This window comes from Boleophthalmus pectinirostris, unplaced genomic scaffold, assembly GCF_026225935.1.
Source record: "Boleophthalmus pectinirostris isolate CB_2022bp ecotype Guang Dong unplaced genomic scaffold, ASM2622593v1 HiC_scaffold_13, whole genome shotgun sequence".
Lineage (NCBI taxonomy): Eukaryota > Metazoa > Chordata > Actinopteri > Gobiiformes > Gobiidae > Boleophthalmus > Boleophthalmus pectinirostris.
Window position 1 is genome coordinate 16080250 of NW_026571036.1, and position 21331 is coordinate 16101580.

Genomic DNA, 21331 nt, shown 5'->3' on the forward strand with positions numbered 1-21331 from the left:
TCATTGTAGGTCATGTTCGGCTAATCAACAATTACAACCATACCTCAGTTTTCATCATTTCCACACTGACACACAACTCCAAGTGCACTGGGTACATGCGATTAGATGAGATGACAGTGCCAAATTCAAGATGATTCCAAACCGCACATACATATGCAGTAGGGATGTAACAATAACCAAAACATCGTGATATCGTATCGTCAAAAGTCTCATAATAATATTATAGGCTGTCACAATAAGTTCCTTTGCTTAAATGTATGGTTTTATAGTAGCAACAGCTTATAAACATTGGAAACTACATATCCCATGGTTCATTTCAGTGCAGACAACATGAAGAGATAAGTTTTTTACTTGAATTCTTGGGATTATGATGGAAAAAATTCACACTAAAATCTTGACAAGGCAATTTAAAACCAAAAAAAGTGTTCCATTTACAATTATAATAACCTCAAATCAATATCGCAATAAATATCGTACCATGAGATGCATATCGTGATAATATTGTATCGAGAGTTTGGATATCGTTACAGCCCTAGTATGCAGTCTTCATTTTACTGCTGATCACATTTACTTCAGTGGGTTTTATCACAGTCGGTCGGTGAGCCCAGTGTCGGGAAGTTGTCATCGTGTGTTTCCAAATGTCTTCCTGGTTTGTGACGTAAGCGTGCATATTCACAACATCTCGTTCTTCTTCTGACCATAGACTGCTTAAAGAAGTGGACTAAGGTGTGTGTCGACATCATAGTGTTCGGCTCCAGTCAAATGAAGCTCACATGGCTAGATAGGCAAATAGACATTTAAATAGTGAAATAAAAACACCAGGATCATTTAGAGCAGATTTATCCTAACATTTTAAGAACAAAATGATGAGACAGACAGCTGCAGTTACAGAGAGAGGCGTGACGATGTTTCAGTATAAAGTCAATTTGAATCACTTCCCATTTGGAACGAGGCTATGTCCGTTCACAGTCTGTGCTTCTGACGCAAGTTGGATTGTCACTGTTTACAATGCAACCCGGCTCTAGATTCATTTTGCCATTCACTTAATGAAATTTGCTGACGTCCTGTTTTCCCAGTCCAAGTATCTGTTATTTATCTGGCACTGGACTTACCACAAATGCCTCTGCTGCTTAAGTTCTCAATACATCTATATACTGTAGTTCCTCCCACAAACCATTATACAACCAAATAAAGACACCAGCGTTTCAGTAAATGGTAGTCAAACTCTATAGAAGTTTTAGGGCTTTATCTAAACAAAAGAACAGCTGATTTTATTGATTTCTGGAGGCGGGTTTTTACTTTCTGTATTTCTTTTTGTTTCTTGGGTGTTTGGTGTAAAATAAGATCAAAGTTTAGTTTTTTATAGAGCAAGACAAATGTAGAAGATACATTTTGAGAGACAGCTAACCAATTGCCAACAAACTTCCAAAATCGGATCCATTTGTTTGCAAGTCCAGTTTCTTTCCAGTTGGTCCCTGCACCTCCCGAGCACAAAGAAACAAATGTAAGCTCTCAGTACATTGGGGCTTGCCACTTATAATCCCGCTCAGACTGTAATGAACTATCTGCACACACAATACAACTCTTTGTCACAGTGTTATTGAACTCTGGCTTGGCTCAGCCTGAGTGGTCAACAGAAAAGCAGTAAGTGAATGAGTCTTGCTACTGCAGATACAGGTGAATGATAACCAGGATATACTGGAGTCCATGTCTCACTATGTCTCTTTGCTGCAGATTATAACGTTAATTATATACTGTAGTTATTTTGTACAGCAGGCTAAAAGGCTACAAGGCCAAAATAATAATAATAATATATATATATTTTTTGTTGTGTTTCCATTTGAATTGGACACTAAGGAGTTAAGTGTTAGTGAGTTACACCTCTTGAGAACCACAGTTGCAAAAACCAGTGCTACAATGACAACAATTTAGGGCTGGGTATCATTAAGAAGGTGCTGATATGATACATACCTCGATACATGGGCCACGATACGATACATACCTCTATACAGTGCACTTTTGATTTGATACGGTTCAATAAAAAATAAAGGCTAAATCATGGCTGTGATACTAAAAGTCTTTGTTAAACCACTTCTTGTGCAAAGCGAATATGAAACATGCCCATTCTAATCCTCAAAACAGTGAATGTGTCAAATGTGTTGCATAAACAAGTTGCCGTCCACTAAACAAGCAAAAAAACTGTAGGGCTGTAACAAAATAATTTTGTAAAATATCCCAAAAAATACTCTTGCTGATATATCGGTACAGCAGCCTGCGATATCAATAATGTATAATCACATTAAATGACAAAATATATGGATATTTCAAGATTTTTGCACACCTCTACAACAAATAATGTCAAAATCTCATCTTGTTCTCATTGAATTAATCTCATGTCATCTTGTGGAATGAGCTACTAGATACAAGATTAGGATTTGTCAAAATATTATGAACATAGTTAACCTGCTAGTCTCCGCGTTTCAAATAGGAAGTGAGCATGGGACTATCGACTCTGGCTCCAATTGACTTTATTTTGAAAAACTGTCAGGCCTCTGTTGCAGTCAGCCTCTTCATTTTGATCTTCAAATGTTCATATTAACCCGCTCTACATGATCCTGGTGTTTTTTTTATTCTCTATTCCTAATATGGAACTTATCTCCAAATTTGCCCCATGACTGCTAGTCTCTATAAGCTTCATTTGGCTGGAGCTGAACGCTATGGGTGATCTCACACTGCCTTAGTCCACTTCTTTGTACAGTCTATGGTCTCGTCCCACCCCTATTGAATGGTTAATGATGGAAATGTTTAGTGGTGAGGATATGACCAATAAAAATAGAAATGGAAACTAAGTTCTCGGAGAGCAATTAGTATTTCACAGGATAAAATATAATACCTGCCCAACAATGCATGAGACATAGATACAGATATAGGGAAAAATCCACTCTGTAGTGGCTAGACTTTGTTCAATTTATAACCTCAGGAAACTTTTAAATGCTCAAACTATTTTCATTTTTGTTTTGTTTATGGCACTCAAAGTATAATAGCATTTCAATACAGTGTGACCCATGTCAAAAAACACAAATCAAATCAGTCTTCAAATCTCAAGGGGTTTACTCAACGCTTTCACTGAACTTCCTCCAACTTCCTCAGACAGAAATGATTGAAAGTATTGAAGATCTTTTTCTCAACGGCCTTTACTCTGGCCTCACTTTCGTTGCAGATAAAACGTTGCACTGCTTTTCCGTGCGCTGACTCCAAACACGGGGCTCCTGATGAAAAGAGCGCAGAGACTTGGACTCAGAAAGAAAATAGAAAGAAAGAATATAGAGAGAGGGATAAAGCCCTCAGTCTACCTTAATAAAACACAGCCAAAGAGCCTGACACCGCTAGCCCTGAGCTGCGATGAAAGCCGACAGACCAAGGACTGTAATCAACTCCACACACACATACACACACAGACGCACACACAGACGCAGCATCTCAGTCGTATCGCTGTGATCTAAAAGCATCAGAGTGAGAAAGGCCCTGACACCAGCTTTATGTTTAGTCTTTTTGTTGACATTATTATCTTGCTCTTCTGTAGACTTCTGTAAATATAGCACTTTAGACTATTTAAAGTCTGGGGAGATCTAGAAAGCCACTCAAGACACTCCTGTCACTTTATCAGGCAAGTTCAAATTGTAGCGTATTGATACTTTGCCGCTGATGCCGTCAACGTTCCCTGGTGGTGTGATGCTAACTGAAGTCACTGTTCTGTCTGAAGCTGTCTTAAGTCTGAGCTTTATTTTAACACAATCTAAAAACAAAACAAAACATCAATTGGTAAAGTATATTTTTTCGTGGGATGAAACACTGATGACATAATTAAAGAGGTTGTGCTTCTGTTTTTTGTTTTGTTTTGCCCATACAATATGGTAAAAGCAGCTCTTAGCGACAAAATCAAACCGCATTGTGGTGTCTGCATCAAATTATACAACAATAGAAATGATTGCAAACCACGAAGTAGCAGTGGTGCGCTATTAGCAGACTAGCTGTTTACTTGACCTGTTCTTTGTAAAATAGGGATGTAAGTTCTTGATGTTGTCTGAGAGATTTTCTTCTTGAACTCCTCACTATGTATAAGCACACAAAAACAGTTTGCAGCATTTTACACCGAACTATACTGCCCTACAAAGGCAAACGACCTTAACTCACCAGAGTGTGAAACTGAGAAAAATGACTTCAAAGTTCTGTTTTGTCCAGACAAAAGTATAAAAGGCAGGGCTCCTAACATTTGACAACTAGTTACTATAATGAAGAATTATTTGTATCATGAGCCAAAAATAAGGAATTGTGCAAAAGCAAAAAGCAGTAACTGACATGATCATTATTTGCGTGATTTTCCCCAGACTTTATCAGACATTTAACCAAGGTCGAGTCATCATGGTGTTTGTTTTTAATTGTACAGAAGAACTTTGGATTTCCTAGTTAGTACTGATCAGGACAGTGCGGCAACACAGTTAAACACTTTGACACACAGGTAACTTTGTTTGCAGTATAGTATGTACAGTATGTACAATATGAATAAATACACAAAATTCTTTCACATTAGTTACATTCATATAATTTAAGTAAAAGGTATATTTTTTTGTTGAGACCCCGTGCCAGGGCTGCAATAAAAAGGAGGTGAGAGGTTGGATTTAATATAATATATATTTATTTTTTTAACAAAATCACAAACAAACATACACTGTTACTGCCTTTTGCCTTTGCATGACTTCTTATTTTTGGCTCATGATACAAAGGCAGAGTACAGGAACTGTCAAATAAGGGTCAAAGATCACTTTTAAGGTCAATATTTTTCACGATATTTATTGACATGATAAAGCACGTCTTGATTACCACCAAATGACATTAACTCAAACAGCATTTCTGTAATGCGTTATAAAAATGCACAGAATCCGTCAGATTTGACTGGGATTTAAATATCCTTAGTGTATTTCCAAACACAACCTTGTGAATATTCATGCTCCTTATGTGTACCGTATGTGTGCTGTTTAAGCTGTGCACGCTTGATTACATTTACTATATTGCAAGGATAGCTTTCCTGCCTGTGGATTATTGCACTTTAAACACATGTGGGAGGTATATGAAGGTCTCCATATGGTACTTATGATTGGATTAGGGGTCTCACTACTGTTTAATTACAGATATGCTTTTACACACACAGCATGGATAGCAGAGAAGCGTTTACTAAGCTTCAGTTGTCTTATTTCTTTTTTATTTGAACTTGATTTTGTTATGAGGTTTTCTTCACACAGTTTGTTCAAGTTTTTAAACAAAATATTACTGGACCAACCAAGAAACAACATCATTTTTGGGTCAAGAACACTGCCTGCTTGGATCTTTTTTTACAATAGCCATTCGGTTTGCTGTCTATTGTTGGAAAATACAAACTTGCTAACAGGTACAATCATATTTTGTCACAGTGACCTTTTCTTTTTGTCCCCCAAGAATGTAATCTATGTAAATATGTCCTGTTGGATCGATTTCACCTCTTTAATCCCTGCTCAAAACCAGCTAGGGCCATTGAGACGTGTGCTAAATGTCACACTTACATCTCAGACTGACTTTTTAAGGCTCACTGACTCAGCTGTGTTAAACGGTGTTGTCACTCATTGGTGCATTTCGAACAGCAAAAAGACAAAATTTGAAGTCTAAATTTTTAAGCGTGTCTTAGGCTGAATTTTCGAAAAGGAATTATTTGACTTTTTTTTTAACAGTGGTTTGATTTTTGCTGATTTATGATTTGTAATAGTTTTAGTTGAGATTAGTTTTAATAACGTCATCGTACTCTTTGGATTTTGTGTTCACCTAACTTAAAGTTTTTACCTGAGAGACCCATGAATCACTGGTTTATCTGAAACAGGGTTGCTCTTTAAATTAGTTTACACTGTTGTGAGATAAAGCTAAAATTGCAAATTCTAACCACATGGGGCCAGAAAAGATAAACATTCTAGCAAGATTGTGCTATTTACCTAAGAAAAGTCCAAGTCTGAGATCTGTAGTACATTTGGGGATCAGCCTCACTGCCTGTTTGATTTTTGCTATAAAATTAAACCACATTTTTCCATCTAAAGTTATTAATTGATACTTTGCAGCTGTCATCAGCATTCTTTGGGGGTCTGAAGCTAACTGTAAGCACTACCCTGTTAGAAACTCTGTAATCTGATCTGACCAAAAACAGCCGACTTGGTTGCAACTACAATAGAGAGATGATTTGTGCGCTTAAACAAGACTCTCACTCATAAAGTTACAGTTACAAGCTACCCAACAGTTTTTTGGTAGTCACTCTCACCTTTTTGTTGAAAATCAAACACTGTAACAGGACCATGAACGCTTGTATTCATCACAGGCTCCTGAAAATGTGCAGTTTCAATCCATTTTGTGCATCCAGCATGATGTTATGATAAATACATGAAATCCTTCCTGGTTTGTCATCCCCACAACTGAGTGCTCATCTGATGTATTCAACAGTGAACAAAACACGCCATTTGCATTAAAAGCTTTCAAAAAACCAAACAAAACACACAGAGCAAAAACATATGGGCCCGTGTCTCGCTTCATTTGCCTCCTGCACTCAGCTGACGACGGCGATTCAGAAAAGCAACCCACTGCTTTTATTATCACATTATCATCTTCCATTTACCCACCACTGGCACTGGCTTCGATATAGTGACGACCACAGACCCACGCATCATTTGGACACTTTGCATCTAAAAGGCTAAAAGTTTATACTCGCTTCCTGAAAGCCTCTCCACCACCCGACATCCCATAATCAGCCGCTGGATTAAGGTGTGCCTTACAGTTAAGCAGATCGCAGCCGCGCATTTTAATTAATGTAATTAGCCTTCCTATCTGTCTCCCTGCTCCGTTACTCACGCTGGTAAATGCATCATATTAGGCAAAGCGGAGTGCACACGAGACAGGAGAAAAGTGGGAAAAGTTCATTGCGTTGGAACTGAGCAAGTTTAGTCTTAAAAATATAGTTTGTAATTGAAGTTTATGCATTAACATATTCTTTGATATCAGAAAGGAAGAATATTAATGCTATGGATTCTTTAATGGTATCAATAATTGCATTGATTTAATAGTTAGTGGGCTCAGGACTGTTAGTTAAATCTCCAGCTTAATCAGAAAAGTTTGGACACAAATTTCATCTATATCATTATTATATCAAAAATGGAAAAATACCTCTCCTGATCTAGTAAAAAGATAGAAAGTAAAAACATAATACTCACAAAAACATAATATTGATACTTTGCATTGACATCATGCTTGAGGAGCTCTGCATGTATGTCTGTGGCAGAATGTTCAGCGGTTGCCGTGGAGAGACAATGCCCACTTTAGCAAGAAAATGTAAACAGCTGATTTTCAGGCGCCTGTGATCAAATCCAGAGTTTAGGTGTTTAAGTGAGAGAAAGTAATAAGGGTGTGCAAAAATATTGAACTATCAGTTTACTGTATCGCTTAATATGATGATACTGTATCGATATCATGAGCTGCTGTATCGATATATTGCCAAGATATTTTTTGGTACGTTATACAAAATTATTTTGTTGCAGCGCTAGAGTTTTGTTGCTTGTTTAGAGGAAGGATACTTGCTTATGCAGCACATTTCACTTTTTTTACCATTTTGAGGATTAAAATGGGTGTGTTTCATATTTACTTTGCAGAAGAAGTGGTTTAACAAAGACTTTTAGTATCACAGCCATGATTTAGCCATTATTTTTTTATTGAACCATATCGAATTGATTTGAAATATATCATATCGAATCAAAAGCTCACTGTATTGAGATATTTATCGTATCTTGGCCTATGTATCGAGGTATGTATCGTAACAGAAACTTCTAAATGATACCCAGCCCTTGAAATTAACATAACTATTAAGTAACTATTGTCTGCACTTTTTATAACATTAATATTTAACATTTTATATCATGTAGGACTGCTCTGTTATGGGAAAATAATAAAATCATTATCACAATTATTTTGGTCAATATTGAAATCACGATTATTCAAACGATTATTTTTTTTGTTACAGGATGCATTTCTCTCTTTGTTATTGATAATTTACAGAAAACATTCAAATTGAAAATAATATGTACTTAGAGCAGTTTTATGATGTATAACATAACATGAATAAAATATACATTGAACATGAAGTAAGGGATTGAAAAACATAAATGTATCCAAAATAAACTACATATCCAGCTGTTCTCCAATTTCTATATTTAAAAAGACTGTATTGTTTCAACTTGATCATATAAGTTTGTAAATTGTTTGACGCACAAATCGGAATCGCGATCAAAATTTGGTTAATTGCACAGCCTTACTGTCATGTAGCAACTTAAACACTAAATATACGATGCGATAAATTGCTGAATTCTCCACTCGGCTTCAAGCATTGGACTAAAATATTCCACTGTTCAAATACCGTGCTTTGTTGTGACGACATAATTGTTAGCATTTAGCATTCGAATTCTCAAATTGATTTTTTTCCGTCTGGTGGAGCCTTTACTCACCTTCCTATTTACCACTATAATTGGTATTTATCCCCCAGTGAACCCACACATGCCCACAGACACTCAGCGAATTTACACATCGTTTATCTCAAACTAGTTAGCGATTTTAGCTTAGGGTTTAATGCAGAAGCTCAAAGGTTAAAGGTCATCAGCAGTAATTGTTATAATGATGGTGCAAATGGCTTGTTAAACAGGCTTTCCGCTCGACTGAGTATTTTCTGCAGTGGGCCGAACCTAATGCAAGTGAATGGACACGCCAATAACTGTTTTTGCAATTAAATATAGTCTCCTTGTTGCCCTCTTGACTCGCTTTTATCCCCGGGAGTGGACAAATCAATACAAAACTAACCCTTACATTAGGCTGTGTGGTCCCGTCTGTCTTCAGCTGTAATTTTGCTATAGATATACAGATTTAGTGGCTTTTATGGACTCCCACTCGGGACGCTAACAGCACAAAGGCCCCATTGCCACTGCCACAATGGTTCACGGCCGGCGTTAAAGCAGGGAAATGGTTGGTCATTATACATCGATGTTGCCTTCAAAGTACCATAGCAAAACAGAAGCCTTTAGAAAGACAATGGGCGCATAATAAATCAGTGGTTGTCCAAGGGAAGATAAAGGAGACTGGAACACGGTAGAGTTTTTCAGTCATTTGTCTATGCGGTTGTACCCTCTTAAGTCAGAAGAAAGGATTCTTGTTTCATCTAAGGTTTTCAGGCTTTGGTTTTCAGTTAAAACGTTGCCTCGAGATTCAGAGCGGTTCTAAAGAGATTTTGGTGGCTTTAACTCTGTGCCGAGTATTACTGACAGATTTTTTTACGTGATCCTTGGATGTTTTAATTGGGAGAATGACGAAGGTATAAAATTCACATCACTTAAAGGTGCGTTGTGTAATTTTTCTGGTAGAAAGTCCATCACCTGCTTGTTTCTATGGATACGGTATGACATAAAATAACTTTTATTCAATTACAGGTGGTTTTATATCTCAAAAATACCTAAAAGAAACAAGCGTTCTAACAGTGAGCGGGGCTGCCTCTCTACAGATCTGACCTGTAACTTCTGGTTTGATCTCCATGATGATAAAAAGGTTTAATACCATACAGTGAAACCTTCCAAACAAAGCAATAATACCTCCTAAAAAGCAGGTGGCACTATACTTGATTTTACGATCTAGAACAAGCGATTCCTCACTCACCATATCCGTTGGTTTCTCAACTTTCAGAGGCTGGACACAACTCTCTTTTTAAATGATTGTTCTCAGGTAAACTATGCTATCAACTTATTAACCACATTTTCCTTAGCTTCAGGACTCAAATTAAACCTTTCCAAATGTGAATTACTTCCCATCAAATCTTGTGATGCCTTACATATATCAGGAATCCCGGTGAAACAAAAAGTAAAATACTTGGGTGTTACTATCATAAAGGAAGAAGAAAAAAGACAATGTGAAAACTTTAACCCTCTTGTGCGTAAAATCCAAACAAAATTTAACATGTGGCTTCAAAGAGACTTATCAATCTCGGGTAGAATCCTACTTTCCAAAGCTGAAGGGCTCTCTAGCCTAGTCTATGCTAGCTCTGCCCTTGATGTACCAAAAAACATTAATGCACAAGTAGACAAAGTCTTATTTGACTTTATATGGAAGAAAAAAACTCATCTTATTAGAAAAAATGTAATGATTAATAATTTAAGTAATGGTGGATTTAACGCTCTAGATTTTCAGACTCTACATTCCTCTTTCAAAATTAAATGGATTAAAAGATATTTATTGTACCCAAATTCATTATGGAATTTCATTTCAACACATATATTTGATGCATTAGGAGGTTTAAATTTTATTCTGAGGTGTAATTATAGCATTGATAAGCTTCCAATTAAACTCTCTAACTTTCACAAACAGTTACTGTTGTGTTGGTCCTTAATATATAAGCACAACTTCTCACCACAAAAATATTACATATGGAATAACAAAGATATATGCTTCAAACACAAATCTCTTTTCTTAAGAAAATGGTTTGACCAGGGTATCATCTGTGTACACCAACTGTTTAACAACAAAGGCATCACCTATTCATACAGTGAATTTCTCAATGTTTACAATTTTCCAGTATTGCCAAAAGAATATGCAATAGTCTTTGACGCCATTCCTTCAGGAGTGAAAATGCTGATGTCCACTTACGTACATATTTCTAATGACGACACAACTAAAACAGAGCTGTTTATTGGTAACTCTGCCCCGTTTTAAGCTCTAAAACAAATAACAAATGTATAAGAGAACTTATCACAAGAGAATCTATTAGTAGACCAGCTTCTGTTTTTGTCTGGAATAATACATTTACGGACATTGACTGGAATGATGCTTGGCTTTTGCCTAGAAAATATTTTATAACTAACAAGACTTGTGAGGTCTGCCTGAAAATCCTGCATAGATGTTACCCTGTTAACGCTGTTATCTCGCTTAAACATAGATCATCTTTGCTCATTCTGTCACAGCGTTGAAGAAACGGTCACCCATATGTTTTGGGAATGCTCATACACTCAAATCTTTTGGAATGACATATTTTTGTTAGTGAATAGAAAGCTTGATACAAACCTACAATTTAATATAAAACATGTCCTTTTTGGTGTCTTTGAAGAAGAAATTCCTGCTAAAAAAATATATGTGTTGAATTTAATCCTTATCCTATCAAAGTTTCATATTCATTGCTGTAAATTTTCTAGTCAGAAACCCAAATTTGTCATGTTTCAGTCCCTTTTGTCCTCTTATATAAATTCTCTAAATTACTGCACAAATCCCAAAGCCTTGAAAACAAAAGCACTTTGTAAGGAATTTGAAATATGAATGTATTTATTTAATTTTCTACAGTTGTATATGCACATTTATATATTTACACTGTGATGCATATGTGTGTTATTAATTGCGCTGATCGAGCCTTGTGAGCATATGAACACTTAAGCCTCCAGCAATGTTTGTGTTTATACCATTGTATATTACTTTGTATATTTGAAATAAAAAAAATAAAAAATAAAAAAAGAAGACTGACTGACAAAAAAAAACTTTCAGAGGCTGTCACTGTAATACTAACAGCAACCAGCATCCTAACAGCACATTTACTGATTCTTCTTATAATTAGAAACACACAGCAGTCAAAAGCTGCTCATTAAATATATCTCTAATGGGAGACAAAAGACAGATTTTACTCACTTGCATGGAACAAAATCTGATACATTTCTGACATTTCTTTTTTGCCTTTTATGTCAGTGCCTTGACAGAGGTCTGAATAGTGTTTTTCAGAGGGCCTTAAGTACATATTTGTCAGCAGGAATTTTTCATCCTACTTAGTTTTCTGTGTTTTTGTCTTATGTTTTTTCGCCAACAGTGTAACAAAGTGCTACTAACAACAGACTGTGCAGATCAAGGCTTGTGAATGTGTAAAAAGTGCTGCTAATCAATTGAAAGTAAGGACTCGTCTCTGAAGTGAAGTTGAAACGGCGTCGTACTTTGAAGCAGCGATCAAAGTGTTTTATTCTGTGACTAATACCTCACACCTGTCACTTGGGCTCTACTGTATCTTATCCAAAAGGGGACAGACTTCTCATTTGAACACAGGACTTATCTAGTTATCTGTACACACGTCTGGGGCACATTTAAAGCACAGTTACTCGGCTAAATGAAAATTCTATGACTAGCCAGAAATGTTGTATTTAGGAACTGTCTGGAATGGGATAAATATTTTAGTATTGTATTAACCTGTAAATTTCCTGTACGCAAAATTGACTATTGTGAGATTTAAGCCATGTTATAATGTTGTTACCTCATCAAAAACATCCCAGGAGTTTGAGTAATCCTTTATTATTATTAGCATTATGAGCTTATTGTCCAAAGCTCATAATGCTCTCTTCCACCTTGTGATGTGTCAAATTAACAGCTCCCTTTTAACTTTAGTTCAGTAGATATTGGCGATTGCAGGGCTGAAATCATCCAAATGATTCTAGTGAAGGTGTGTTTTAGTTTAAAAACACAGTGGAGCACTTCCTGTATTACCACATGACATCATGAGGTGGAACAGAGTGTTATCCGTTAGAGAGAAGAACTCAGTTTAAATATGCAGGGTTTGTGTGTTAAACATGTGTGAAGGAAACAAAACACAACTCTGGGTATGTTTGTGATGAGGAAAGAACATTTTAACATAGATCAGAAAATAGCATAATATGAGCCCTTTAAAAATATTCTGTATAGATTCTGCTTTTGTTGAGACGAATAATCACTGAATTATGCAATTGGACTCTAATGAAGCTTCTGGTCAATGTTTGTAAACAAAAAAGACAAATCATCTGTCAGTCATTTTAAGCATACACTAAAATGCCATTAGATGCATTAATGCAGTGACACATTGGTTTTGACTCATAAATTATAAGCTTATGAATCATAACTGAAGCAAGCTACAGCGAGATACAGACAAATCTCTTCTTGTGTGCATGAAGGCGGTGGTGAAGTTTAACCAATAAGGCTACACAAGATTGCAGTCCAACGATTTTACTTGCTTTGTACTCATGTAAATTTGTTCTATTGACCACAAAAGTTGACGCGTGTATGTTTGCAGAAGATTATAACTATGGATTTTCGTTTATTTCCGTCCAACACTATTCGACAGAGGTTATGAAGTTCAAGTCGAAGTTGTCAAAACATTTCTGGGTGCGCTCTCTCTCTTTGTCTGAGTGGCGGTGTGTCATTGAGCGGAGCTGGCGGTGCAGCTCAGTCAGTCTGGGAGAGTTTCTGAGCTGTGACTTTCTCCGAGCCGACAGATGAAATTTGTGGCATTTGGCTGTCGTCCTATCGATCCAGCGCTCTCACTGTCATTTATGCAAACTCCTCCAAGGACCTGATGAGATCGACCCAAAGGAAATGAGGAAAATATCAGCGCTGCACACGGGCTCAGGCACACCGACTGCACTTGATGTCACATTGTCAGGAAATTGAAAAACTTGTCTGAAGTTTCCACCACACAACAACAACTGTGATGTTTGAATCAGTTTGGAATAAAGATGCTTAGTCATTTGTCTCTGTAGTGTAGTATAGTATCTATTTTTGTTCAGAGACATAAAGTGGACCCCAAATTTTATGTGTTGGATTAATGCACAGAAAAGAATGTCTATCTGGTGTCTGTTGCCATATCATTATTAACAAATCCAAACTACATTTAAAAAAAAATCTTTGAACGGTCATAAGTTCTCAAAATTCATTAATTCAGCTTAATTTGACTGGAGCTGAAACACTAAAGAAGTAGACTAAGGGAGTGTGACATAAAGTATGGCTAAAACTGATAACAATGCAAACTTGAAAGTTATAACAATATGTGACACAGGTAAAAGAATCTATACTTTTGGATGCAAAATCAACCAACATGCCCAATATGTGGAAATGATCAACTGTGATAGAGTTCATGACATTTGAATTTAGTGTTTGAATTATTTGTGTGACACTAGGATGTGCCACAAGATCTTGGCCCATTGTGAGATAAAACAAGACTAATCAGGCTGGCACCACCTAGTGCCTCCGCTGAATTTCATTTCTCTCCAGCGACTAGGTCAGGAATCGGAATACACTAGATGGTTTGCAAGAACCCGGAAGTTGTAGACCCCTGTAGATCCTGTTTGTGGTACAGCACAACAGTAAACAAAGCGGTCGAGATGGATGTAGACAAAGCTAGACATTCTGTGTTGTCAGCAATTCCTGAGATGGAGGATTTAAAGGTGGAGCAAAGAGAATGTTTGGTGAATTTTATCAAGGGGACGTCATTGCCCTTCTTTCTACGGGATTTGGCGCATTACATCCATCATGACCAAATAGCAGCGATATAAATATACCCGCTTACGTTGAGCGTCAAACGGTTTCCACAAAGTGAAACCAGCTGATGAATCAGGCTACTATGAGACAGCACACATGAGGAAAATTATCTTCTGAGATTTTTTTCCACTGTCTGATTACACTTGGATTGGACAATAGGGTTATAGGGTTATATCTCTTGAGAAGCTGCCTTTCCAAAAAACATTGCCACAGCAGCTAAAACTAAAATTGTGAACTGGATCTAACAATTTATTTTTTATAAATTGTGTCAAAATCTCATCTTGTTTTGTTCTCACAGACCTAATTTCACGTCTTGTCTCGTTTTGTGGGAACTGTGTTTCTTCACCCGCTCCCGTTGAACCCACAAACCAGTTATTACATCATGAAAATCAATGGGGACATATCTTTTCCTTTTATATCTTCAAGTCTGTGAGTTTCAGTCATAGTAAGTGCATTTGTCAGACACTATTGGCTTGACGAGTTGTGACAGGTGCAGTGGTCTGGCGCTCCGCTCAGACGGGTGCAGGTGAAGTGTACTATCCACAGAACCAAGATCTGTACGTCTGTTCACAAAGACTCTCCGGATGGAACGGCGTGTCGCATCCTCACACCATTTGTCTGCTCCTTTCAACCCCGCGCTGATAAGACCCTGAATAATTTAAATGTCTGCTCAATTTATTTTAGAGAGCAGATTTCCTCAGGTAATTCATTTTTCTCATTTTATGCCTTTTCTTTTTTGTCTTTGTTTGAATGAACAGATTGAGAAAGTGACATAAGTGGTTGCACGCTGACAACTTAGTGTTCGCTTTGCTGCCTTAAGGGTTTTGGGTTTGATTTCCAGAGGACATAGGTGTTTTTTGTCTGGAGTTTGACCGTTCTTCATGTACCTGTGTAGGTTTCCATTGGGTACTCCGATTTCCACCATAGACATACAGCATGCACTTCAGGCTGTGGCACTGTTAAATGATAATGTCACTTTTGGGCCCAGACAGCTTCAACTTCAGCTTCACAGCTAATTTCTACCTTTGTTATCATCAGACAAGGGACAGTTAAAGGGACAGTCTGGAATTTTGGACATAGGACCTCATTTCCTAGTTAGCCAGAGTGTTGGAGACGTGTGGAGACACCTTTTTAAATATTTCATCCAGTCCTTGTATTTGCAGAGGTCACTGGTGCTAGGCTAGTGCATGTCAATGGCCATAGTTAGCCTGCTGCTAAAAACAGTCTTACCCACTCCACAAAACACCCGAAGCAAATCCTTTAGTACGCCAGACTGTCGATGTGAATGTCTGTGTTGATAGAATAATTTTAGAAGTAAAAGCAACCTTGTATTTGAAGGATTTATGTCTCAACAGCAGCAGTGAGTTGTACTTCCTGATAGAAAGGCAGCGGTGGACTGATATCATCTAGCACCTATCTTACCGACAAAGTAAAATTCCGCTGCTGCTGAGAAAATAGTCCCTCAACATGCGACGATTCATGCAATGCAAGGTAAATTTTATTTCAAACATTATTCTATCAACACAGACATTTACATCAACAGCCTGGAGTAATAATAGATTTGCTTTGGGTGTTTTGTGGAGTGGGTAAGATGGTTTTCAGTGGCAGGCTAACTATGGCCATTGACATGCACTAGTCTAGCACCAGCGATCTCTGCAAATACAAGGACTGGATGGAATATTTAAAAAAAGAGTCTCCACACGTCTTCAACACTCTGGTTAATTAGGAAATGAGGTCCTATGTCCAAAATTCCAGATTATCCCTTTAACTTTCAATAATGTATGTTTAACCCATAGACTGCATAAAGAAGTAAACTAAGCGAGTCAAATGAACCAAACTCCATATAAAAAAAAAAGAAATTTATTAAAGGACAAAATTGTAAAATACAAACATTTTAAGTCCTATATGACTCACGGCAGTAGTTACAGAGAGAGGGGTGACAGTACTCCAATGTAAGTCAGTGGGAGCCAGGGCCAGAAGGAGCCTGAAGCACTTCTGAATTCTGCCACCTGTTTTTCTTGGAAATGCTTTGTCTGCATTCCACAGTATGACATTAAACTCATGGCAAAGACAATGAATCATCCACGAGAAATGTACAGAGTGCCCATTTAATTATGTGTGAGCAGCTTCTTTCTGTACTGTATGAGTAAATATCTTGGCTTGGTGGCTCAATTGGCCATTTACCTCTAAACCAGAAGATTTTTCACTCTCTGTACTGGTTTCAGTCCACTACATTGTCCGTATTAGTCAGTCATTGTCACAGCTTCTCTGCACCAGAATTACAAGCTGCTTATATTTCCAATAAAATGTAACTTTTTACTCTTTGCTTGGTTGTTATTGCAAAAGACATGTAGTTGTCAGCGTGCAGCAAGTCCACAGAGAGAAAGCTGTCAGTCCAAAGCTTTCTTCTCACTGCGGGGCATTCAAAGTGGATTTCATTGTTTCATATATCACTCCCCCTCCCCTTTTTCTTGTAGTCTATTCTGTATTCCCTCTGTTTTCTTGTTCTGATGATGGACTTTGGTGTAAGGCAAACAAAAGCCCTTTAGCTCCAGTGCAGTTCGACGCTCTGAATTATTGAAAAAATAGGAATCGGCGTGTCTTTGTTTGAGCGGAGAGGAGATGGGGAGCGCACCAGGGAACTGGGTCTCTTGGTTTTTCATGTAAATTGCTCTTTCTGCCTCTGAGCCGGGATCACTGTGCGTCAGATTAGAGCTCCACGGACGACTGCATGTATTTTTGGATGGGGATTTAAAGGTCAATTCCATGCACAACAGTTAGCGTGTGCGTATATTTTTATCCCCAGCAAAACACAGCTTCGGATTCTAATTTATGACTGTGGGGTGCATTGACGATGCTTTCGAGATAATAGCACGCACATTAGTGTACAGTGAACTGCCACAGTCAAGCATCAGTGTACACTTCTTTCAGTGGTAACTACGAAAGACAGATGTTTCTAGGTCACGTTGGCGAATAACCTCTTGAATAAATCAGTGAAAAAGGACAATGGCATCTGGTATTCCTGATATTTTATCCTTCTATTTTGAACACGATTTTTAGAATACAATTATTATGGTCTGATATCTGTGACAATATTCTATTTTGGTGATATTGTCTAAATGCGCACAGACCTTTTTCCCCACTCCTCCTATATTGGCCAGCTTCCTCCATTGTGCCTCGAGTGACGGCTAAATTTAAAGAGGCATTGCGTAAGTTTTCTGGTGAAATCTTCCACAGTATAGAGACAAGCATGTAGCACCACCTGAAAAGTTATACAGTACAACTTTAACTTGTCGTAGCAAATTAACTTTCAGAATCTGCAGAAAGAGGGTGTATTATGCAAAATACTTTTTATTTTGAGTAATTTAGTGATCTCTACCGGGCCCATTTGAACCCTCCGAACGGTGAGCTCTAAGATTCTGTCCAATGCTTCACCCACAAGCTATGTCACCCATGCTCCAACATAAGGCTGTGCAATTAATTGAATTTTGATCGCAATTTGTGAAACGATTTAAATCTTAACAAACTTTAGGATAATTTTTTTAATATAAATATGTATATTTATTTTAATATGGAGATTGTAGAACAGCTGGATATAGTTTATTTTGGATACATTTATGTTTTTCTATGCCTTATTTCATGTTCAAAGTATATTTTATTAATTTTATGTTTTATACATCACAAAACTGCTCTAAGGTACATATTTGTAGCCTATATTTACTTTCAGTTTGAAAGTTTTACTTCAATTATCAATAACAGAGTGTTTTTTTTTTTTTTTGAGAGAGAGAATTGCTGAATAAATGCATTGTGTAACTAAAAAATAATTGTTTATATATTTGTGATTTCAATTAGGGCTGTCACGGTTAGGGAATTTCTCCTGCGGTGCAGTATAGCGGTTCAACAGCGCGGTATGCGATGATATCGCACCCCCTCCCACAGCCCCCATCCTCCGGAGTTACAATATTTCCAGCGGCACTGAAAACTCTCTCCGATGATGCGCTTGTTGCAGATGCACGTGTACCTTGGTTGTCGTGCATATATAGTGTGTGCTCCCAAAGGGGAGGCACTTTGACAAGTGCTGCTGCATCTCTGCAGCTCTCACTGTAGCAGCTCTGGTCAGAGTCCTGCACCAGGTCGGGTACCTGTGGACTTAAAAGAGAGAGCCCCGAGCACGAGCATGCAGAGCAGGTGTCCGCAAAGCACGATTGGGCGATGACCACTCTTACCTCCGTGTGGCGCGGAGCTCTGCACCGGTCCTTTCGTCTGCGGTCACCCGACGGTCTATGTGGGCGCACTTTAGTCCTGGGTTAGTCCTGGGTTAGTCCTGGGTTATCACGGGCACATGCAGGTAACAGGTGGAATGTTAACTGGTCCGGGCAGGTGCGGGTCTCTTAAAATGAACTCGTACAGGACTCTGGGTTGGGTCACGTTGGTCACGTGCGGTGGGCCTCTTAGTACCGCGGCAATTCAGTTTTGCGGTTATTGCGACAGCCCTAACTTCAATATTGACCAAAATAATCATGATAATGATTTTTTCCATAATTGAGCAGCCCTACTCTCACATGATTTTGAATAAATATACAGAAGCATGATACAAAACTGTACACAACAACTTCACAAACCAGATGCAATGTGCAGTAGTTGCATTAGCGGGAAGCACGCTGATTGTGTTGTAATAGCACTCTGAAGGGGGAGTGGCTTAGCACAGAGAGCAAAGGGATTCAAGACAGTGTCAAAAACAAAAGTGAAACCTATAAAATATGTTCTTACGACGAATATAGTGTTATGTTTGCAGTTAGTACCACATAGAAGTAGAATAGCCCATCAAGATGACATTAACTTAAAATGTAATGTGTGTAATTGTGATTTTGGCTCGAAGAAAATTGTGATGTATTTTTTGGCATACTCACCTTGTCTTCATATTTCAAGATGGTTATGGATTCAATTATCCTGCTAACCACAACATTTCCTGTAGTAGTCATCATTGATTCCACCCACTGAACAAAAACTCTAAACAGTATTTTGCCTAAGTGCTGAAAAGTTTCTAAATACACCTTTAGTCTCCAGCTGTACAATTGTATTGTATTAAATTGATCCTTGTGTCTAAACCGAATGCCCCCAATGAAAATGTTAAGCACTTGTTTTGTGTTTTTTGTGTTAAGAAACTAATGACATTTTGATAACACATCACATTAATCAGATTGATGAGGCACTAAAATATGCATTAAAAACTGAAAACCTTCTCTTTTCTCTGATTTATAGCTCTCTAGGTATTTTGTTATTAAAATCTCTGCTTTTGTTTTTGTGCGTTTCAGGTTATCTATGCACTCAACACAAAAAACGACGAGCACGAGGCGGCCATCGCAACGCTGAAGGAGGCCCACGAAGAAGAGGTCCAGCAGATCCTGTCAGAGACCAGAGAGAAGATACTACAGGTAAAGTTTTCATTTCCAGACCCAGTTATTATCATTTTTAGAAACTGATTTGGCCATTGTGGATCGAGACAGTGGAGGAAGTAGCTTTGGATTTGTGAGCCGTAATTATTTTGCAGTTTCCTGGAGGGAATCAATTGGAGTGATTAACACACAGAGCATGATTCATATGGTTCAGGTTTGTGGGTGAAAATGGGCTGTGGGAAGGGCCTATGCATTCACTCACAGTGTTATGGCTGCTATTTATTACCATACAATTACTGAAACACAATGCAGTGCAGTTATTTACAACAGTACAATGCGATGGTGCCAACTGAGATATGTTCTGGACTTAGCGGTGGGCAGTAATGACAAAAGTTTTTTTTTTTTTTGATTAACCCAATGTTGACATTCAGACAATATTAGAAGTATCGTACAAAATGTAAACGGGAATGTAAAATTGACACAAAAAATAAAAAAATAAAAATCTCAAACATTACTTTTGAGGTCAAGGCTTACACTGATACCCTCCTTGGAAGATCACACAGTTTTTTATTATTTTTATTTTTAATCAGCTATTTTGTTCTGCCATTTAAAAAAATATATCAGAGATAATATACTTGTTTTTCAAATTTTCTGTGTTGCATCTCCCTTCTCAACTCTGGACCCATTTTAATATCAGATGTGTATGAAATATTGTTATGCTGGACCTCATGTCTGTATTGATGTATGATACAAGCTCAGTTCATTTGTTGCACCCCCGAAATGAACGACACAACTCGCGTTCATCTTAGCTTTAGGCAACTGTAAATTTCACATTTTCATTTTTTAACAAGCATTTTTCTGCCTCTTTACAACAATAACGAATAGGCCTGGGTATCATTAAGAAGTTGCCGATACAATGCATACCTCGATACATAGGCCACGATACGATATGTTTTTCGATACGGTGCATTTTTGATTCAATACGATTCAATACGATATATTTCAGATCAATTCGATACAGTTCAGTGAAGAACAAAGACTAAATCATGACTGTGATACTAAAAGTTTACTAAGTCTACTAAGTTTGCAAAGTTAATTTGAAAAATTGTATTCAAAGCAGTGAAAAGGTCAACAGAATTGTAGCTCTTACATAAAATAATTTTGTAAAATATATCTAAAAATACTCTTATGATAGATGATATATCGATAAAGCAGCTCATGGTATTGATACTGTATCATCAAATTAAACTATATGATATATCAGTATTTCAATATTTTTGCACACCTCTAATAACAAAACAATGCACTCTTCGCATAAGTCTTTGAGTCTTACATTTTTAAAGTAACATTTAAGTAAAGAACGTTATTACAGATACAATGAAATGATAAAATAAAAAATATGATCAATGAAGTATGTATTTATATCAAATGAAAATGTTTTTTTTTAGCTATTTCAATTAAATATGTATTTAGTCTTACGAATTTTGTAACAGAAATATATACATTTTCAGGGCACCACACAC

General features: G+C 37.3%; 1 protein-coding gene across 1 annotated transcript in view; it reads left to right on the plus strand.

Moving 5' to 3' along the window:
• Positions 1 to 21331, plus strand: part of fam184ab (family with sequence similarity 184 member Ab) — a 154774-nt gene that overhangs the window by 35215 nt on the left and 98228 nt on the right. The window contains exon 2 of the mRNA XM_020920220.2: positions 19728 to 19847. Within this exon, the coding sequence (XP_020775879.1) occupies positions 19728 to 19847 (120 nt within the window). The remainder of the gene's footprint in view (positions 1 to 19727; positions 19848 to 21331) is intronic.